At 37.1% G+C, this 23,389-nt stretch overlaps 1 protein-coding gene and 1 long non-coding RNA gene across 6 annotated transcripts in view; one reads left to right on the top strand and one right to left on the bottom strand.

Moving 5' to 3' along the window:
* The window catches only part of vps50 (VPS50 EARP/GARPII complex subunit), a 135,959-nt gene that overhangs the window by 9,179 nt on the left and 103,391 nt on the right, over window positions 1-23,389 (bottom strand). For 4 of the 5 annotated variants that reach the window (XM_051872198.1, XM_051872200.1, XM_051872199.1 and 1 more), the window contains 4 exons: window positions 13,120-13,268; window positions 9,606-9,702; window positions 7,862-8,020; window positions 1,194-1,315 (listed from right to left, as the gene is read on the bottom strand). In XM_051872198.1, the coding sequence (XP_051728158.1) occupies window positions 1,194-1,315; window positions 7,862-8,020; window positions 9,606-9,702; window positions 13,120-13,268 (527 nt within the window). Of the gene's footprint in view, window positions 1-1,193; window positions 1,316-7,861; window positions 8,021-9,605; window positions 9,703-13,119; window positions 13,269-23,389 lie in introns of those variants that run through there. The other variant, XM_051872206.1, reaches the window with a different exon arrangement.
* Window positions 13,291-21,674, top strand: LOC127500756 (uncharacterized). Its single transcript, XR_007926413.1, has 2 exons — window positions 13,291-18,157; window positions 18,501-21,674. It is a non-coding gene; the product is annotated as an uncharacterized LOC127500756 (long non-coding RNA).

The raw sequence follows: 23,389 nt of genomic DNA, 5'->3' as shown, positions 1-23,389 counted from the left end.
GAAGACTGGAGTAATGGCTGTTGAAAACTAATCAAAATGTATATTGATTAGTACTTATCCTCTCTGTTATTATATTGGTTGAGACATTCAATTATCTAGTGATCGGTGTAGCAGCTTCACGCTCATGTCTAAATCCACTTGTGCTTGCTTGTACCGTAAATATCACTGACTTTGTGAGAAGATTTAATCAATTGAGATCTGCCTGAGGAACTTCAAGAAGAAGTTGTTAGGACAAACGTAGTTGGCTATAAAAAGATTGGCAAAGCTTTTAACCTTCTACATCCATTAAAGCAAAACGGAAAGAGCGTGGCATAACCCAAACATTTTCAAGGTCAGTCCATCTTATAAAACCGAGCAACCGGGCAATAAGGGCATTTGTAAGAAAAATGAGCAAGATGCCAGATACTACATGGAATTCCAGAGAAAACTGTCTAGACATCAGCACTTGACATCTCATGCCTCTTTGGGAGACTAGCAAGAAGAAAGTCACTTTTGAGACAAGCCAACATGAAGTCATGCCTGGAATTTGCTGGAAACCATGTGACAAAACATAAAAACTTTTGGAAGAATATTTTGTGGTCTGATGAGACTAAACTTGAGCTTTTTAGCCTGAAAGTGAAGTGCTATGTTTGGCATTAACAAAATACGGCGCAATACCAATAATACCAAGCAAGACAGTGACAACGCCACACTCCGAGTTTGCTTTTCAGTTGGAGGAATTGGAAAACTCTGTGGCAACATGGACAGAGTCCAATATAGGCAAATCCTTGAGGAGAAGCTGAGAGGCAAATACATTTTGCAAATGAGAAATGTAAGTGGAGAAATAAATGGCTAAAGGTAAATATGCTGGAAAAATATGTATGTCAATTTATTTGGGGATTTGTAAGTGGAAAAAATAAATAAAATAAAAACTTTGCAGAAAGGACTAAAACCCAGTTCCTTCTATTTCCACCAATTTGAAGTGTTAATGACAGTAAGAGGAGGCCTCTGGCAAACGCTGCAAAACTCAGTGGGCCTCAGTGGGTTTGTGATCCAACTGCTCCTGCAAGCTATTTTCATTGTTTGGGAAAGGGCTGAGTGGTTTGTAATGGCCGGTTTTCCAATGAAAACACTCTGTGGTAGGAGATTTATCCGAGAGCAGGTGGTCTCATATACATCCACACCCATTTGGTTCAGCTCAGTGGGTCACTTACCCCTCCACTAATGTCCTGTTGGCCAGACGGATGCAGTGCTCCCATAAGACATTGGACACAGGCAGAGGAATCCGAACTATTTTCGACACATCTCCCAGTCTTTGGTTGAACTTCTCAAACTCCTGCAGAAAAGAGTTTATGACATAAGGGTCAAATGTCATGACACACATTTTTTGTCTGGATCTATTAATTAATTAATAAAAAAAAAAAAAGAAGTAAAATAAATAAACATTACAAATTCAATTTATACATGCATTGACTTAAATACACCTCTTATGTGATGAGAATGTTTTTAATTTTTGAATTACAATTCATTTTGATATTTTTGGAGGGGCATAAAGCAAAAAAATGTCAGGGTTTTCAAACTGTCCAGATACCAACGTCCTCAAAAACATGATATTTATGAATGAATAATACACAATATTTCTGCACATGACAACTCTCAGAGTGTTTGACATGGTAATGGATATGACAATGTTGATATGTTTGGTCTTGGTGGAATTGATCTGTTACACTGCTACTGCTGCTGCAGAGCAAATACGGGACTTGCTACTGTCAATACATACATGACACACTGCTGTCAGCAAGTTAGACATGCTGCTGCTGTACAAAATAAATTATCCATAGCAGATCTGTACAGGTGGAGATGGGGATGGTGAAGGGTTTCTGAAAGCGCGCTGCAACTGCTACAGAAAATGCTAACTAATATTTGAAGGTTGAGCAGTGAGCTCATTATTACTGATACTGATACAGCAGGAACCAATCAGCTGTGCCCTATAGAGAATGATGTGATTTCAAGGAAATTGAGTTAAGGACCTAACCTTAAAGTACACTCAACAAGGAAAATATTATTGTTTTACTTGATGGTTACACCACAGTACACTGAATTGAAACATTTCTTAAAAAAATGACCTGAAAGTTTTTAAAAACTACATGAAACCCTCATGAATACACACATTTCCAAGAACTTGGCTTGTGTTTTAAACTATTAAACTGTTAACAATTCACCATAACCATCAGCATTCTTATTGGGTGGTGTTGAAACCATCTGCATGAGAGGTCATGAACAGGCTAGAAATAGCTTTATTTTAGCATGCTGCTCAAATCCAGAAATCCCAACAAAGGTGTAAATTAATTACAGAATCAGAGAAGCGGAAACAGCCGTCTATAAATGTTCACTGGAGCCATACTGGCAGGCCAGGTTGTCAAACCTACAGGATTCAGGTTATTCAAAGAAACTGTCTCTAAGTCCCTGCAGTGCAGATGTCTGGATAAAGCCTTGCCACATACAAAAACCTGTACTGTATAAGCTGCCTGCTCATGGAGGTGTTGATTCAGCTGTGCTTGAGCCCATTTCTCTTTCACTTGTGACAGGAAAACCCGCCCATAACTTTCTTAACACAATGACATATGGCTCATTCGAGAGCCAAGGACCACATGTACCATGAGCTTGCACCTTGAATGTTGATACAAAGCCAAGAGCACTAAAACTGCTGTGCAAGTTGTCCAGGTTATTTTGCTACCTTTAATCTTCTGAATTTATTTTTTAAAACATCCAGTTTATTTTACAACTTAGAAATATGGTTTTAAAAAGAATGCCTTTTGCTGGTCTAAAGATTACGGTTTCTCAGTATCTAATTATAATTTATAGGCCCTGTATGAGACAGTTTAAGAATTGATACTGAGAAACTAATCACAGCAAACATAGATTATTTGCTCTCAATCATGTTGATAAGTATTAAAGTAATGCAAATCGAAAGGAGTCACAGGTTTCGATTTCTAACAAGCGTTGCAGCCAGTGTTGGGGAAAGTTGATGCATTATAAAGTAATGCATTACAATATTGTGTTACTCTAAAAAAGTAACTAATTATATTACTTAGTTACTTTTTATGGAAAATAATGCATACTTTTTCTGACCTGAGCTGGGCTTGCTTGTTTATTTTTCAATAAAAAAAGCCTCAGGCTGAAGGAAATGCAAATTCAAGCCTGTACAGAAGAGGGCGCAGCTCAAACAAAGGTCAAATTGGTTAATAAAGTGAGATTAAATACAAAGTATATTTGTGTTATTTAACATTACTTACTGCAGGTTTGTGTAATATTGTGAGTTTGCATTTCACTGTTTTTATTCATTCTGAGGAATAGTGAATCTGTTTTTGTGCAAGTGAGATGAGTAAATACATGCTAGAACTACGATAACCATCATGCACTTATTCTCGATTTCTCTCAGCATGGGGACAGGAGAGGTGTAAGTCAATAAATAGGAAAACAAAGTAACTTGCGTTACTTATTTGAAAAAGTAACTTTTGTAAATTTAAAAGTAATACGTTACTGTACTTGTTACTTGTAAAAAGTAATCGGATTACTTATTTTACGTTACTTGCAGTCCAAAAAAAAAAACCTCTCCAGTGCTGTACTACAGAGGTTTAACCCACTTACATCCTAAAGAACTGAAATATCACTTCTGAGCAGATATCTGTATTGGTTTGAACGGTCACAGTATCAGTCGTATAAATCAATCCGCAGAAAAAGCAAAGCAAAGAATCTCATTTAACCTTCAGAATTTGTGCAAGCTGTGGAACAAGTTCTGAAATTTGCTCCTAATAGAGAGGAATTAATCTCTCCACCTCTTTTCCAGCATTATCTATAAGGGTGAGTAAGGCAAAAGGTGTCATCGGTAAGCTGTCTCGCCCACTTAAAGGTGCAATAGGTGATTCTCTAGAGAAACCTTTTTTGTAATACTGGTTGATAGTCTTCTCATATCCTGATAGCAATCACTATTTTAAACAGTCTAAATGTATTTTTATAAATATATATCAGCTGTGGAAGGCGTAGGACCATAAAATGTTCATCCAATTATTCTATTTGGTCCAAATGAAAAAATACAATGTCCTACCTGCCTGTCAACGAATGTTTTTACATACCCTCGTGCACCCTGTTCGCGCAGACATCAAACGTCATCAGCACGTTTCATGCTATGCAGAGTTTATATACACAGACTTCGGTCACGGAGCACCGCAAACAAACAGCAGCCACCTTTTACAGTTCCTACCGAATCAAAACAATAAGCTTATGCTGCGTTCATGCCTTAACTACCATAACTAAGAGATGGCAACAACAGTATCAACACCGAAATTAATCTGCAGCAGTCAGGTACGAGCTCTCTAAGTTGTTTGTTCATTATTATTGTAATATTACTGTATGTGCTTTTGAGGTAGTTGCTGCTCCCGGCCCCCTTTCCAGAAGAAGGAGTTTTAACAGCTCGCGCTTCGGTTGCTCAACAATAACAAAGCTGGAGAATCTCACGCAGCCAAAACAGTGTTCAGCCTTACATTGTTGAAACCGGAGTCGGACACTGATGGAGAGACTCAGGAAGAAGTTACAACTTTTAGAATGCAACTGGATGTTTCTGAATGGAAAATTTATGTAGTTGCTGTGGAGTTGATTCAACTCATCGACTAGCATGTGCCGTCATGTTAATCTTTTGTGCAAATCCAGTGTTGAATTGACCCTCGTTTGTAAAGCAGGCAACCACACTCTACTACAACTCTTGGCCTCACTCCCTTTGTTGCGTGTTCCCGGGGGCAGGGTTTATTTAAATTTTAGGGTTTGTGATGTCAAATTATAGTCATTAAAAAGTGATTTCTGTAAAGGAAAATATCTCCCTTTGCATTGTAATTTGAGCGTCGTAACTTTGCAGATGTTGTTTATGCTCTAACAGCAACATTACACACTAGCTAAAGTTAAAAAAAAAGTGAAATCATAATCAAGGACCCCTTTAAGCAGAAAAATTAACAGCATACTGTTACCCTATAGAAATAAGAATCGGTTCACACAGTACATGGCAGAGACAAATAAAAATGCATTTTCTGCTCTATAATGTAGGCAAATAATTGTACCAATTATTAATATATATAAGCAAATGTCCTTTATGTACCCAGGCACCTGGACGTCATTTTTATGGTTATTTTAAATAAAGCAAGAGTCAATGTGAGTCACTGCAGTATTTCCGCAGTTGCATGATTAATTCAGCCAGCTTGGCAAACCCAGACAAATTGGCTTCAACAAACAGACTTGGCGCAGGGTTACATCGATGGCACTGGGAGAAACGGGCACAGCGGCTTCACTCAGCTTAGTGGACGCACAAAGGTGAGCCTCATTTCTTCATTAGCAGCCAAGCTCCATTACATTCCCCACTAAAACTTTGCAGCGCGGATCAGGAACTTATGTAAATCCACATGATTATGCATATTTCAGAATTCAGCGAGCTTCCTCAGCAAATAAGCCAAAGAGATAATTCAATTGTGAAACCCCATCTGCTCTCAGAGCCTTTTTTTGTCTCAATATATGCGTAAGCCATTCAAATCTCTCCCTAACCCCACGCAAAATTCATATGGGCTAATGAGCGGAGGTTAAAGAAGAGATGTGGACATGCAAAGGAATGAGACACCCTCAGTCCAGTGATACTTAACTGAGACACGAGATAACTTTTCCACTCTTAAACTTGCCCCTCAAATTCTGCATGTGACTCCCAAAGCCTGACTATTTAAATAATTCAGGTCCTGACAAATAATTGATAGCCGTGATCTTTCAATCTAGGGGTATTCATGAGGCACAGTCATTAGGCATGGTGGAAAAAATATCTGCATGAAGAAAGCTAACTAGCAACCTTAGGGTAAACAGTATCAATCACGCCTGCTCGTTGTGGGCTTCAACTTGTTTGTTTTCTTTAGTAGAAGTCACAATTGGGCCAGAATATTATAACACAGACGTAGCATTTCTATGTATTTGTAATGTGCTGCATGTGAAATGGTGACAGTGACAGCTGTACTGGGCTTTCATTCAAAAGTTCAGATCCCACAAGTCTCTCCACATCAGCACCCAGAGGAACAGCATTTAACCTGAATTATCTCACTTTAAACATGCAGCTGTGTGAGTGGGCACAGGTTCAACAACATGAGGTCCACTGCACATGACTACACACTTAGACTTGATTTCACTTGATGAGAATTTATCTGTTGTGCCAGTGCTGCCATTCATTCAGAAATCAAATACTGATGATAACAAAGTTACATGTATATATACATGTATATGGGTCATTGACGAATGAGGTTTTTAAAAGTGTAAAAAAAAAAAACGGAGATATAATTAATTTTGAAGTTTTATTAAGTGTTAACAATGAGATTATGTGGTTTTTATAATCAATTAACACTGCTTTTGTCATTTTTTTACAAGATGGATAATATTTGTCAACAAAAAAGTCATTTGGGTTAACCAAAATTTCGGTTTTACCGAATGACACTTTTGGTTATACCGAATGACGATATTTTTGAACAATGCTAACAGGCTGATATCTAGCTAGTTAGCTAGCAAGCAAAATGACAATCAAACATTTTATATTTAGTACAAGTTTTTAAAATATTACATTTTCCATGTTTTATAGAGGTTGTACCGAATGACCTGATGTTTCAGGACTTGTGTATAAACAAGTGAAAACATAAATTTTTCAAATAGTTAAAAGAGAGTTACTTTGCTTCATGACCATGCGGTCCTTTGCAGGTGTCTGAATGATGTCACATCCCGTCACATGATATTGACCGCATGACTTGATCCAAAATGGTCCCTTTATATTGGTTACTCCGAATGACATCAATGACATTCATTTTTCCAGACATTCTTTCTCATAGCAAAGCAATGACTTCTACACATCATTTTAATACCATTTTGCACTATTTTGATATATAATGTTATAAAATCATGCCAGAATAAAAAATATATACATTTATTACATTTTAAGATATTTTAATCACAAATGAAATGGCTGTATTGGCCTTAGGACAGTTAAACCAAATGACCTTTTGACACTTCAAAATCTTTAAAATACCTTTATATGTAGCAAAATATAATTAAAACCTTTTGGATTCAATAAGAGAGATCTAGTTGTACTACCTTACATACTTTGGATGTCAGATCTTTGTTTTTTATTATTATTAAGACCTCTGGACAAAAAAAAAAAAAAAAAAAAAGACCCGTCACGTCATTGACCCATATATATTAGCGTTGTCAAATTATTTTTTTTACAGTTTATAACTAAATCAATTTTTAGGAGTAATGCAATAATGTAATGTGTTACAGTTAGAAATAATGTTCCTCTTATGCAGTACATGACAGTATGTCATGTAAACTGCAGATAAATAATAAATAATTCCAGACTCTAACACTCAGGAGCTGATATTCCCTCACCTCATCAGCAAAGTCAACCCATAATCACATCCGTCACTTGAGTGAGTGTTTGTACAGTGTTTGAGGAGTTGCCTGTCTCTCTCAGTTAAACGCAGCATGTCAACCTTAACTTTAGACCTCTGGATAACCTTCTGACACACACATTCTGACACCACACATTTCGATCATCCTGCGCCCTGTCAGGTGAGTACAGCAGATGAGTCGATAGGACATGTCAGCAATGCCCTGCTACTGTGGCATGACAGTTTCCTTAAAACTAAACAAACCATGTTGTAATTGCCTATAGAGAAGCCAAGGATATGTGGTTGGCTAATCTTTATTGATGCAAGTCTAAGTGCGTTCTCCTCTAGTGTGAAAATAAACAGAGAGGAGGCAATGCGTGATTTTCACACATAAAATCCACTGCACGACCTCACAAACACATTACCTTTAAAAGGACATCCACATAGATGTTGTGCTGTGACATTATCTCTTTAATGTCCCATTTCACTCCCGCCATCAGTAACAGCATCTGTTCATAATCTATGGCTTTGGCCGCCACGATCCAGTAAATGGGTTTGCGGAGCTCGCTGGCTGTAGATACAGTCTATAGAGAAAAGAGCATAGAAAAGGTCAAAACAAAGAATGCCTAGAGTACATAACCATTGGCCAAAGTGCTTTGAACAAAAGTAATCATTGAAAAATAAACCCTGAAATCCCAGAATCCTGGAAGTTCTATTGTACAACTTTACTTCTTAATGATACTTTCAATTCTAAGCAATGGATAATAAGGAGAGCCATAAAAAGGACATATATGCCATAAAATTGGAATCAATTTATAAAGTGTAGCCAAGTATGGTGTCCCATACTCTGAATTTGTGCTCTGCATTTCACCCATCCAAGTGCACACACACAGCAGCAGTGAGTATTGAACACACCCATAGCAGTGGGCAGCCATTTTCGCAGTGGTGCCTGGGGAGTGATTGGGGGTTAGGTGCCTTGCTATATGAGTAATATCAGTGGAAGAGAGTGCTGTTCATTCACTCCTTCCACCTACATTTCCTGCCGGTACTGATACTCGAACCCGTCCGACTCTCTAACCATTAGGCCACATCTGTCCCCAGTTCAACTTAAAAAGTTCAGTTACTGCCTTAAATTTGTAAGTATAATCAAAAAAGTAATTTCCACTAATTTTATAAAAAAAATCTTGCCTAATTGAAACTTGCATAACTTAAAAATTAAGCTGAAATTAGGTAAATTACTTTTGACTTTTTGAGTTTAAGGTGCAATGTGTAAAATTTGGGAGGATCTATCTGCAGAAATGCAATATAATATACATAACTATGTTTTCAGTGGTGTATAAAGACCTTACATAATGAACCATTATGTTTTTATTACCTTAGAATGAGCTATTTTTATCTACACACACCACGGGTCCCCTTGTTCCACGGGTACACATGTTAAGTCACCATTTTGCGCCGCCATGTTTCTACAGTAGCCCTAAACGGACAAACTGCTCTACAGAGCGCGTTCGCTTGACTGGCTACTCTCTGCTATCTCAGACGACGACATCTTTGTCCTGTGTTGGCCACCGTAGCTTCTCTATATTGCAGTTCGCAACCTCATCGCTAGATGCCGCTAAAATTTACACACTGCACCTTTAATGTACATGTTGTCATGATTTATTGATTGTAATTTTTTACAGCACATGTAAAATAAGAAAAATAATATGTATGGATGTGAAGATACAAAATTTACATTTAAATTAAATATGCAAAAATACAAAATAAATAAATACACAAATTCTGGCATAATACTAGTAAAATGTGTAATAATATCCAGCAAGATGTGGAGAAAGTATGAAAAAACACAGAAATAGTGTATATGTTTCAGCTGCATTGAAGCTTAACATATCACAGAGCACAAATTCAATAAACTTCTGCAAGGCACTATAGTATATTACACCTCATATCACCTAATGTTGTTATAGTCCATTATTAGGTGATTTATGTCATAAAACACTCCACACCGATCATACAGACAGCAGAGCTCATCAATAGTCATTTTGAGTCTTATAACAGAAGTTACACATTTTAAAGACACTAGAGACCCTGCAGCAGACAGGTGGGAGATCAAAAAAGGCTCTCAAAAGGAGAGACTGGAAAGGTCAATAATAGAGGGATAAAACTGACCTGTGAGTAGAACTGCTGGAGGAAGGGCTTCTTGGCTGAAGGCATCATGGTGTCGAGATGAGGCTGAAGGAACTCAAACTGCTCTGCCAGAAAAACTCTGCAGGGAAAAAAGGCCCAAATCAGAGAGCGACACAATCACTACATGTCTTTACCCGCAGGGAACTGGCTGTGTTGAAAACTAGTTACAGTGGAGAAAAAAAAAGTGTGATGTGACTAGGAAGTTCAAGTCTTACATTTTTCAGCCCTACATTTGCCTGCTTTCATTTTTTTCAGACACAAGCTACAGACAGAGACTGAATGCTAAATATAAGAGCTTCTATATTAAGAGCTGCAGTTTCTATAAAAAGAATTCACCGTCTTTTTGAAAATTGCAACACTGAACCACAGAGGACTTTCTGACACTGATATACAGAGAACATTTTTTGTCAAAATTAAAAGCCATTGGCTATGCACCTCAGGTGAAATTTATCCTTGACCATTTTTGAAGTATTAAACACATTAAAGACAGATAAATGAACAAAACATGAAAAAGACCATGGGGTGGATACTTTTTATAGCCATTGCAATAATGAGATAGGAAAATACCATTTGTTAGCATAATTTTCTAACTGCTGAATTGATTTTTTTTTTTCTGTTTTGTCTTGCAACCTAAAATTTGAAAAACAAGATGGCACACACCGTCATAAAATTAATTTATGTTGTCTGAGCAAATCAACTGCATCCAGGAATCAAAACAAAACTCTGCAGAAAAAAGAAAAAAGCCTCTTTAACTGAGAGAAGAGGTAATTATAAATCACTGATTCCTACTGCTGCCAATGGCTGTGTACAACCGGGACCTTCATAAAGAGTCAGTGCTCACCATCCACCACTGGAGTAAGGCACCAGATAATTTATGCTAATGACAGCCTACATACAGAGATAAGAGTTCAATGAGCAATAAGAGTCCAAATATTTGCATATAACACCTAATGAACACTAGAGTTGATATGAAAGCTTTATAAATAAGAGCCAATCACGATTGGTAAAGTCATCGCGTCACTGCAGCGGCCGTTAGAAGCTCCGGTTTCTATAGAAACAGTCAGACGCACACCTCCAAAATGAGGCACAAGAGACGCGCATTTAGGACTGCGCATGCGCATTAGGTTGATCCAGCCTGAAAAATACTGTTTTTTTGTCATGATTCGAGCGTTTAGACACAAAATTTATGAGACAGTTGTTGTCAGATTTCATTGGTGATTTCAAATATGAAATTTAATCGAAAGCTTGGCAAACAGCTTTAGAGAATTTGATGTTTCCTCATTCAAAGAGATAGGAGATGCCCGAGAGGCATTTCAAAGATGGCCGCCGAGTGAAATGACTTGTCTTAAAGGGACTTTGGCTATAAGACACATGCATAATATAAGCAACATTAAACAATTACAATGTTTAACTTTCAAAATTAAACATTCGGTTTTCTGTGAAGTATTGAATATTTTTATGCAGAAAAGTGTGTTTATGAATCAAATTCTTTGTCTTTTGTTTTGAGAAAACATTTAATGACAAATGTATTTCTTTTAGACACTTAAAATATCATCCAAAATGTATCTATACAGTATATAAACGTTTAAAAGTTTAGAAGTGGTGAACTATTTTTGAACTATCTTTATGAAAGAAGTATCTTATTTTCACCAAGGCTGCATTTATTTGATCAAATAAAACAAAATAGAGTAAAAACTATTCACTAACACTTACTCTAAATATTACAATTTGAAATAACCATTTGCGGGTCCTAAAGATCTTGCCCAGTCATAAACCTTCATTCCAGTGATATTCTTTTGAGCTCTTTTGTTTTGTGTCTCATCATCTCTCTTTCTGCAGTTTTTTTTTTTTTTTTCAAATCTCCCTCTTACTCGTTCTGTCTCCTCGGCCGTTATACGCCCCCTAATGCTGATTGGTTACACATTTGTTGTTGGTGTCGGCCTGACTACCTTCCAAACAATGTTTTTCAAAATCTACTTATCACACCTTAACTACGTTCAAATTAGCTTAACAACAACAACAACAACAAAAGTCCTTATCACTGAGACCTGATTAGCCACCAACAATGTTTTCCAACTCGAACAGGAAAAATAAATGTGCAGGTAATCAGTGAATCAAGTGCATCATGATCAGAGCAGAAGCAAATTACATCTGAATATGTAGCATTTATGTGGGAGGTAAAAGGAACCAGAGCTTGATTTTTAATCGAGTAAGAGGTCACTTGTTTTTGTCCCATTGTTCTATATTTAATAATCAGATTATTTGATTCGGAACGAGAAAAAAAAGGTCTGCTGTCTCACCAGTGGTGGTGTCAATGGAATAAGGAATAATCTAAGGCTCGTATGGTTATGCTTGCATAAATACAACACTCAGAAAGTAACAAGAGACCCTGTTTTGTCGCTTATCTCTCACACCCTCACGCCTGCTCTCTGCTCAGACTCTGCAGCCTTCATTGATTATTCCATTAAGAAAGGAAGTGAAGGGGGAGGATAGGGGGCAAATAAGAGGTTGCACTGCCTCTAACCTTCACAAAAAAAAAAAAAAAAAAGTGTTTTTGAGTGAAGTGCATTCTGAGCATGTACATGTTCCACAAGGAGAGCCCAGATCTTCACCGCTTTGAGGACTCAATGTGGTTGAGTTGTTGTGCATCAGGTGGAAGCAGACAGCCATTCTTTCCTAAGTAGAACCTTTTCCAGGCTTTGGATCTTCTGATCCGTCTTCACTCTAAGACTTTGAAAACGTTCTCCAGCACAATGCTTGGCACAAATCGAACGCCATCTGGATAGGGAGGATCAAACTCTTTCTGTGAATTTGCAAGGGAGCATTCCCTGCTGTTTCACAAAGGCTTAACGTCTTGCTGAACAATCAGTCGAAAGAGATAAAGGTCAGAATATGAGGACTGGAAGTTAAAACGTGGACTGGAGGTCTGACGACTTGCTCTTTGGAATTATGGTGGGAATTCAGGTAGCTCTCATCAGCCCCTGCGGTGCCACATCACTTAATGAAATGAACTCCGCTGGCTGTTGCCAAAGCTGCCTCAGCCCACCTCTGCAGACTCATCGGGAGGAAAGCAAGGCTTAATGGGGTCTGCTGATTAGATAACAACCACAGTGATATGACTGATTGGGTTAGACAGGCTTGTTTGAAAGGAGGCTGCTGGGGTTAGACATTTAACACCTAGCAACAGTAAGCTTGATCACAAGAACAGAGTCAACCAGCTTTTTTATGTAAATGTGTTCATTTTTGTGCTTCAGCTACGGAGACGTCACACATACAGCTGGATATATGATGCATATGGCTGGTATCTCTTTTTAAATGCACTCTGCTGAAATTTAAAAACAATAGTTCACACAAAATGTTTATGCAAAGTGTTTATGTACACTTCCAGCACAGGTTTAGTATTTTGTTTAAAGAAGGGTGAGTAAATAAAATAATAAATACAACTTTCATATTATGTGGGACTATCTCTTTAGTAAGCCAGTTTATAGTAGCTTACAGTGATTCAGTGGCGACGACTCTCTCAGCCAAACCATAGAGAGTATCGCTAGCCGTCAGGACCACCAGCTGACTGAGATGAGGACTGGGAACCTTCTCCTTCCTTTCCTCAGGAGACGCATGAGGACCTGCGTTCTCCCCTCCGGCCTCCTGCAGAAACAACAGCAAACATTTAGACTCATCCTGTCCGAATGAAAGTAACAGGACAGAAATAATCCCTCAAGTGAATACGGTGTTCAGTAAAATACTGTCAGTATTCCATGGAACTGCAAATTTATTAAGCAAACAAAATGAACAGAGGTTTAATAATATGCGTGGCATGCTTTTCAAAATCAGAAATTTGCACATGTAGTGTTGGAACTTACTAGCTGCTGTTTTCAACCAAAAACCACAAAAATTCTCAACATACTGCAATTATCAAGAAAAATAGCTTGTTTAGAAGAAAAAGCTTTCCTTTGAAATTTCCTTTCTTTTTGCTGGACATGAACAAAATGTAACACTATTTTGCAATATTAAGTAAGTCAAAGCTGCTTTTAGTTACCGGAAAGTGGAAGACTACCTCAGAGGTTTAGAGTTACAATAAAAGTAATGAATAAATGAGCTGTAAAATGAGACCAAACAGCATAAAACAAGCAAAAAATTAATTTAATGAGGAACTGTGAGTTCTGCCACCAAATGCTAATGCTTTGCCCATATGTTAATTTTGGATTCCACACGCTTCTGCTTTCCCACAATCCTGTACCTGCAAGTGGGGTTTGTAAGGTGAAACATCCTTACAGTCCTTAATAACCATTATTAATAGAGCTTTCTGCCAAATGGCACAGCCCTACACACTCACCAAAGAAAACCACGACGTAACAGAATGACTCTGCAGAGAGCCTTAACCCAAACTAACAAATGCTGTGTATTTATTAACATTTACTTCATTTACAAAAACTTGAGCTGTGTCCGAAATCACTCACTCGCTCACTAATCCCTATATAGTGCATGGCAGTTGAGCCCACAATATAATAAAGATTAGTAAAATCTTTTTTTTAATTTTTTAGTAAAAAAAAAATAAAAAGGAAAAAAATTACAAACAGCATGAAATAATTGTTAAAGTAGGAATAAGAAAGCTGCAAACTGCATCTCTCGTTCAAACTAGCTTGCTCCCTCTGGCAGGTCATGTTGGATTATGGGAAACCGTAAAAAAAGTCAGAATTGTGAGACAAACTCGCAATTGCATGTTATAAAGTCAGAATTGTGAGTTAAAGTCGCAATTTTGAGAGAAAAGCCAGTCTTTTTCCCCTCAGAATAACTCACAGTTCTGAGAAAAGAAGTCAGCATTGAGAGATATAAACTTGCAATTGCAAGAAAAAAGTTGAAATTATCTTCTTTTTTTTATTCCGTGGCGGAAACAAGCTTCCATACAAAAGCACATACCAAAATTACTTAAAAATTAAAAGAAAATTAATATGAAATCTAAAAACCTAAAAATAAAAGGTATTAATGTTCACTATGGAAAAGACCAGCATGAACTTCCTGACTTTTTTGTGAGCATCTCCTTTTGTGATTGACGGATGGAAGAAAATCAAATGGTTGTGGAACATTTATTTGTATAGCGCTTTTCACAATACGTTTCAAAGCAGCTTTACAGAGAATGCATGTCAACATTACAATTTGGAGAATGCAGTTAGCTAATAATGTAATAATTTAGGCAATTAATTTACAATCACTGTTAGCAATTTAATTGAAGGTAGAAGCAAAGAGCTCCTGGAAAAATGAATTACATATTAACAATAATTAGGATATATAGAAATTTAAGTAAATGACGACAGGATTGTCATTTTCAGGAGACCTATCCTTTTCATCAAAAACTGCAAACAATTCAGAGCAGGCCAAAAAACAATCTGTTCTAAAATTTAGGTGTTGTGAAAATAGCTCCCATGAACCTGAGGAATCACCTTGCAAAACATGAAAATTGGTTTGGGATATCACAACAGTGCAATGCGATTTGATCTTTGTTACTCCATCATTAATATTCAAAGCCTTATTTCCGAACATCCTTACACAAACCAATTCAGGTCATATGCGATTACCGCTGAAGTGCTGCCTTTGCGGATGTGTGTATTACATTCAGCATGAATTAATCATAAAACTTGATTTGGTACATGTCTAGACATCTCCCTGAAGAATTAAAAAGAGATCCAATCCAGTCCGCATGCATCGTTTACAGATTTATGAGAGCGTTTAACGTTAATTAATATATATGCGTGGGTGGGGAAAACAAAAAACAACAAATACATTGTTCCCAGTAAGATTTTTTTTAAAGAAATGAATACTTTTATTCAGCAAGGATGTATTAAATTAATCAAAAGTTATAGTAAAGACATAGTTATTTACATTATTTCCAAAAAATACTTAAAATAAATGCCGTCTATTCAAAGAATCGTCAATTGCCAGCTTTCACTTTTCTTTCCAGAGAATATAAATGCTGGAAAAGCAAATATCAGGCAATTCAGCATCAATGAATTCTGACCAGAGTCTATTAACTGTCTCTGCTCTTTAGTCTAAATATGAAAGATCAGGTGAGACACCGTATAATAGCAAAACATACATTCTGAGGTCATTTCCTGGCCATCATTTTCACCATGTTCAAAGCTCAAAGCAATATTGATCTCTTGTCCAGTGTAATATATTCAGAACAATACAATTATATGGCCACTATATGACATTCATCCTTTCAGTGAGGTCAGAACAAATATCTTCCAAAAGCATATTTATGTTGAAGGATGTAAGAGAAATCCTTGATCTGATTGTACTATATATAAAAACACTGTCCATAGTAATCAATCTGTCCATGTAATGACCTTTAAAAGACCATAACCCAAGGGGATGTGCAGTACACGACGTCTGATGAAATGTGAAACGAAATGCCAACTACAGAGACATCTTAAACTTACACATATAACACAGTAAAAGTGTTCAGCCCCCTCTGAGTCATTTTTGTTTGCACTATTTAATCATAGTGGATCTAATTTGGCTTTTTGTTTAGCACTAATCAACAGTACAAACTAATAGAGAGTCTGAATTAATGCTGAGGAAATCCTGGAGGAAAGGAGAGTCTCCAAGACACCTGCGACTTGGGAGATAATTTGTCTTCCAGCAAGCCAAAGTGTAAAGCCAAAGCTACTTAAAAACAACAATGTTAAATGTCCTGGAGTGGCCAAGTCAGAGTCCAGGTCTCAATCCAGTTGAGAATTTATAGGTGGACTTGAGGAAAAGAAAAAAAACTCTGGATCTCCATGAAACCTGCTGAGCTTGAGCAGTTCTGCTCAAAAGAATGAGGAGAAATTGCAATGTCCAGATGTGCAAAGCTGATAGAGACCTGTGCTGCATCAGAAATTGCATACTATATTGTAGGTGCTACATTTGAAACTTCATGACCATTAAAAAAGTATGAATGTGGGTATGAATGAAATTGGGACTTACTACATCCGCCATGTTGTTACCGTCATATGACCTACGGTGTCAGCTGCATCCAGGGCCTAAAATTAACACTCGCCATGTGCCAAATGCAAGTAAAAATTGCTGTTGGAGAGTATATAAAACGGTGTCAATAGCCGGTTTTGTGAATTCTAACAATGCAATTTTGTGAGAACATGAACGAGCCAGTGCTGCATTGTCACGAAAGTTTAAGTTTTGCCAATTTAAATATTCAAGCGTGTTAGGTGTAGGAAGTTTTCTGTGTGCAAACATCCAAAACACTTCCAGAAAAACCGCGTCTCAGACAACGCGTGAATACTGAATTAAGCTCTGTTTAATATCTTCTTGCGCTTGAACCATAGACTGTAAAAAAGATGGACGACGCACCTTCACTCTCTTCCATTGTAGTAAGTAAAGCCGCCAGCGTGCCAATATGGCGCTGACATCTTGAGTCTCGAGTCTGAGCATAGTGAACTTGGAGCCCAAGTCTGCGCAATAGTAAGCATGAAGTGGAGCCTTGACATCAAGGTCCCGCCCACACTCCCGCAAAATCGGTTAATACTGCAGAACAACTATATTACACCGCTCTGTGGAATACTTGATTCTGATTGGTCAATCGCGCCATCCAGTGGTATGTTATTCCCTGATAACAACAGCTGAAAACAGATAACACAGGCTCATCCAGGTTACAGAAGACAGCTAAAACGCTTGCTAGCAATGTTTTTTCTTCGAAGTTTTCCGTTCGGTGAGCTAATAAAATATTAAAACTCAGTCAAATCAATATTTTGTGTACAGTTATTTAATTATGTCATCCAGTATCGTGGACTCGCACTCTCAGGTGTGACAAAAAGTTAAGTTTTAGGCCCTGGCTGCGAAGCTTCACTTCCATTCACAAATCCTCTCCCGTGGTCTTATGGGATATTAAAGTGTCCATCAAATGTGTACTTCAGAATCTCGCTGGAAGTAGTAGGTCATCTGGGTACTTTTCGCCTACAGTTTTATGAAAATTTGCTCATATACTCTTTTTCATCTACTACATACAATAGTTTGGAGTAGGCATATTCTGACGCAGTGCTACAGTATCCACACAGAATAAACATTGCATCTGCTACATACGAACTTGGTACTTACGAAAATCATGTGATTAATATCTTTTTCCTCTTTGACATGAAAGAATATTTTTTGTATTGATCAGGTGCCAAAATAAATCCTGTATGATTAAATGAAAGAAAATCTTCAGGGGAGCGAATACTTTTACAGGCTCTGAATATTCTTAAAATAGAAGCCCTTATTATCCAGCACTCAGCCTCAGTGTTATCCATGCCTGAAAATAATATAAAAGCAGACAAAATGTAACCCTCAAACATCCAAGTCACATCACACATTTTCACCAATATACTGTAACTAGTTTTCAGCACAGCCAGTTCCCTGCGAGTAAAAATGTAGTGATTGTGTGAAAGTGCTCTCTGATTTGGACCTTTTTTCCCTGCAGAGTTTTTCTGGCAGAGCAGTTTGAGTTCCTTCAGCCTCATCTCGACACCATGATGCCTTTAGCCAAGAAGTTCTACTCACAGGTCAGTTTCATCCCTCTATTTATTGCCTTGACCTTTCCAGTCTCTCCTTTTTGAGAGCCTTTTTTGAGAGCCTTTTTTGATCTCCCACCTGTCTGCTGCAGGGTCTCTAGTGTCTTTAAAATGTGTAACTTCTGTTATAAGACTCAAAATGACTATTGATGAACTCTTCTGTCTGTATGATCGGTGTGGAGTGTTTTATGACATAAATCACCTAATAATGGACTATAACGATATTAGGTGATATGAGGTAAATTTTTGCTCCTTGATATGTTAAGATTCAATGCAACTGAAACAATCCTAGTGCACCATTTCTTTGAATTTTATTTATTTATTTTTTTTGAAGGCACGCAGGAGACTCTGAAGCCAGCTGGAAGATCAAAGATTCAGCTTTTTGGAAATCAGACTAAATGATGTTTGGTGTAAGCCAAACACATCAGAAACATGCCATTCCCACTGTAATGGCAGCATCACGCTGTGAGGATGTTTCCCTGCGGCACGACCTGGACGACTTGTGAAGGTTGAGGTTATGACCAAAAGTATGAGCAATTTAGTTTTTGCTGGAAACTCAAGATAGAAATTGTTTCTATATTAAATAACCATGTAGTAATTTGTATTTTTGAATAATATACTGAATTACTTACTTTACAAATGAAAGGTCTAATTTAATTATTTTCTCTTTTGTTTTGAAACCTGATGGATGCAGACCAAAAGATAAGATTATTCATAACAAATGTTAAGTCTGGCATAAATGCAAAAACAGCTGCTTCACATTGAACAGCCTAGAAACAAACAATAAAAATAACAGAAGACTTTAGATTGATTCAAACTGCCTACTTGGAAATGCAAACCATGTTTACGTGATAAAAGTTGCACCCTTTAATTTTCACATCCCACTCTGCTACGTTATCACTCTTGCGTGCAAATAATTTAAAGCTGCCCTGCCTGCTGAAAGTAGGTATATCTTAAATACTGAGGTATAAAAGATACTGACACATTATACTGTTGCAGTGGTATATACCGTCATACCATCCACTCCTAGTGGATAAACCTAATGCAAAATACAGGAAAGACCTGGAGGAAATCCCACAGGAAAACCTGATAGATTCTGACACCTGCGACTTGGGAGAAGATTTGTTTTTCAATCAGACAATGACCCCGAGCATCCAGCCAAAGCTACACAGCCAATGGCGTAAAAACACAATATTAATATTCTGAAGCAGCCAAGTTAGAGTCTGGATCGCAATCCAAATGAGAATTTAAGTAGACCTGAAAAAAGGCTTGTCACAAACTCAATGTAGCCTGACTGAGCAACCTTAAAGGATTGGAGAACAAATTGTATAGCAAGACAGTTGTTGTACTACTCCTCCCTTGTAAATCACACTGGATAAATGTAAATGCAGTCATACAATTATGCAAGCTTTCAGGGATTGAAAAAATGCATCAAACTATTGCTGAACTGTATCTGAGGTTAACACTATCCATTGAGATCAACTAATGAGGTTACGATTAACACTCTGTTCCTGTTAGAATAAACATGACAGAAGATAATGGGATTACTAGGCTTAATACCATGCATACATTGGAGATTAAAGATTAATAAATTGAATTCTACTGCCATAAGTTCTCTGAAGATACAAACTGATATGACACGTGCTTAAAAGTACCATTTCAGCCGTAAAAATTCACAGCACATCAGAGGTGTTGTGCTGATAATGACCCAGAGGACAAACAGCTGTGAGAAAGCTGATAGAAAAAAATGACTGTGTACAATTGAAAGTCACTTCACGATGAGTGCAGAACAGTCATTGTTAGTTACATTAGGATTCTGCAGGAGATCTCATGGTCACACTGTCAAAATATGATGTTACAATTTTAAAAGGCTGTTTTCTATTTGGATATATTTTAAAATGCAATTTATTCCTGTGATCAAAGCTGAATTTTCTGCATCTTTACTCATCAGTGTCATATGATCCTTCAGAAATCATTCTAATATGCTGATTTGCTGCTCAATAAACATTTCTAATTATGTTAAAAATGTTTCCAACCATGTTTAAATCAGCTATTTTAATCAGGGTAATGGACTGTTTCATTGCGCCGCCTGTCATATCCGCTTTACCCCAAACACCAAGGCACTTTAATATATTATTTGTTTTATCAGACAGTTGAGCAACTGTTTGGATACATTTACCGACAGAAAACTAATAATAAAAAAAAAAGCTACATAGTGTACCTTTAACTGATTTTGAAAGTCTGGGCCCAATTAAAACAGCACTAGCTTTGGTAATGCGCACATCCTGGAAAAACAAAGCTTGAAAAAGGTGCAACCATTTACACTTCATGATCATCCTATTAAACTGGCTTATATTAAATTTCACAGCTCACAGTTTTTGTGGTTCCACAGAATATCTGCCTTTGGGAAGTTAACATTATAGCACACAAAGTTTTCTTACTTTCGGAAGAGCTATGCATGACTAACTGCAAGGATCTGCAAAGGTACGTGGCTTAAAATTAAGTCACTACAAAACAGGAAATAAATTTGGCAGATGGGCCTGCATACAAATGCTCATTATCTGCATATGAATATAATTTTGTAGACTTTGGTGGCTTAGCATCCCATTTAGAATCCCTTCTGCTTTCAGTCAGAGCATTAACTATGAAAACAAATATTTAATGCAAATTAGAATTATGAAAGACACTAGGCTACAGAACAAACCACAAACACTACAGGTCAAAGCTGAAGCATAAAAATACAATCGGTGAAATAAAGTCTGCTTTTTAAAACAAAGAAAAGAAGCAACGGTAGAAGAATGGTTAGTATGTGCCAAAAGCGGCAAACTGTACATTCCTGCAGTGTGTGCATGTCAAAAGATCAAATCCAGTTTGAAACTTGTGACATATAAACAAACACAGTCACACATCAACCTGATCACTTTATTTAGCGTTCATGTAAACACTATGTTCAGATCCATCAACCGGAATGATTTCGATTTGTAGCTATTCTCTATATTGTTGTTACACGTTTTCAACCAAAACGTAATGTTTGCAGTCAGCATCACCACCTGTGATCCAATACGAGCCCTGCTCATCTCTGTGAAGGAATCTAGGTTCATTCTTCTTTACAAGACTGCTTTAACTTTGACAGATTGGAAGAGCTCTTCAAGCATGAACTGCTCTTTTCAGGTTCTGCCACATCATCTAGGGTTCATGTCATGACTGTGACTAGGGCACTCCTTATTTTCAGGTGTTCAGATGTGGAATTCCTTCAGTGTTTTAGACTATTGCTGCATCACTCAATTACACATAAATGGATATTCCACACAAAAATTAATATTCTGTCAACATTTAGTAACCCTATATGATGTTATTTTGGTCTTTAACTCTTTCCCCACCAGCATTTTCTAAAAAATGTTGCCAGAATTTTTGATCATATTCACAAAAATGTCATGGCCCCCAGAATATTGTGTTGTATGAATATGTAAACAGTAAAAATATCAAAAGAAAGAACAAAAACATGAAAAAAAAAAACCCCTTTATTCTAGCTTCATTCTTTTTTTAATTGACACTTGAATGTGGGTAAGTTAAGTTTCATAAAAACAACATTTGGAACAAAAAGCTGGAAAAATCTAGTTTTTTCAAAGACTTTGTCTGGATCGCATTCAGTAGATAGAGTACACTAACACCCTCAAAGCCTGCACAGACGTAAACCTCTTTGTGAGTTTGCCATTTCATTCGGTAACATTTTGATTTATATGATGTTGAATGTTTGATGACGACGTTAGCTTACTTGTCCTTCTGGTTTACGCAGATCATCTTCTTCACTTGTGTTTGGATTGGGAGATGCTGTACTATTTCAGAAAATGCGTAATAGCACCCCTTACTGTATAACAGTGAAAACATGGATTGCCGGAAAAACTCATCAATGGCGGGGACACTTTAACTTCCACTTTAAGCTTAAAGTTGCACAGCTGATCAGACATTCTCCTTAAAAATCACCTTATCAAACATGAGATGAGCTGTGATGGTTTTGGAAAGCAGTGGTTTCTACCTTGCTACTCTTCAAAAATATCAATTTTTTGCATAGTAAAGTTACATTCACCAAAATGAAAAACTATAACAAACAACCAAAACCATGAAGTTTTAAATTCCCTTTAACTCTAAGAAAAGAATACACATCAACAATAACAACACAGAGGAACAATATAGTTGTAGTTTTTCCCATTTTGATGAACGATAAAACATTGGCAACCAATCAAAATCCTTTCTACTTTAAAACACTTAGAATAAACAGAACATTATCATGCTTTGGTGTAGATGCTAATATAGTTATGATTATAGTTATCCTTGGTGCAAATGGGCCTTTCTTACAGTAGAACCATGGACACTGAGCTTAGGTGATGTCTGCAGTGTTTGTGGGATCTTTTGAAACTCCACATATTAGGTACTGTTGCGACCTTGGAGAATTTTGGCAGATTGGCCACTTCTGGGAATATTCACCATCATCCAGAGTACAGTATTCACCATTTAGAGGTACAGTAATCCAATCACACTGTATAAAAGCAGTTTGTGAACCATCCCAGAGTGATATTTTGAAATTCTCTTATTGTGAACCTGTAGAAGCTTTGACGTGGCCATGGCAAAACCATTCAATGCAAGGAAATATGGGGCAAATACCTCTTCATAACATGTAAAAAAAAAACATGAGCTGCATATTTCTGCATTTAATGCCTTCGGAAAATGCTATTTTGTTTATAATTCTTTTCTGTTGTAACTGACCGCATGTCACAGATGCTGTCGATAAAGGTTGTTTTAAAGCTTGAACATTGCTTCAATCAATCTGTCAAATGAATTAGATGTTAAAGGACTTCAATCTAAGTGGAAATGAAACCTGATGCTCCTTTAGCACCCCAGTGCAAAAACATAGCTGGTGGAGAGTGTAATCTTTGTAGGCGAATTCTACCATGATTTATCGCCCCATCTATCTGAATGTGTTACAATGCACCAGGCTTAATAATTGTCTTCTTATTATTGGGCACTAAAGCTACCATGAGCTAAAATATGAAGAGAAAAGTTATCAATAAATATTCAAAGAAAAAAAAAAAATCAATACCTCATCTTGAAACGGTGACTCCTTTTCGTGAATTTTGATTCACTGCAAATAAACTGAAAGCTAAGGCAGTGGTATATCCAGAGCTCGGGCTTGGGGTTTATTTAAAATGAAAAGAAAAGAGAGAA

The sequence above is a fragment of the Ctenopharyngodon idella genome, chromosome 19, assembly GCF_019924925.1.
Source record: "Ctenopharyngodon idella isolate HZGC_01 chromosome 19, HZGC01, whole genome shotgun sequence".
NCBI lineage: Eukaryota > Metazoa > Chordata > Actinopteri > Cypriniformes > Xenocyprididae > Ctenopharyngodon > Ctenopharyngodon idella.
This window is presented reverse-complemented; position numbering and strand designations above follow the sequence as displayed.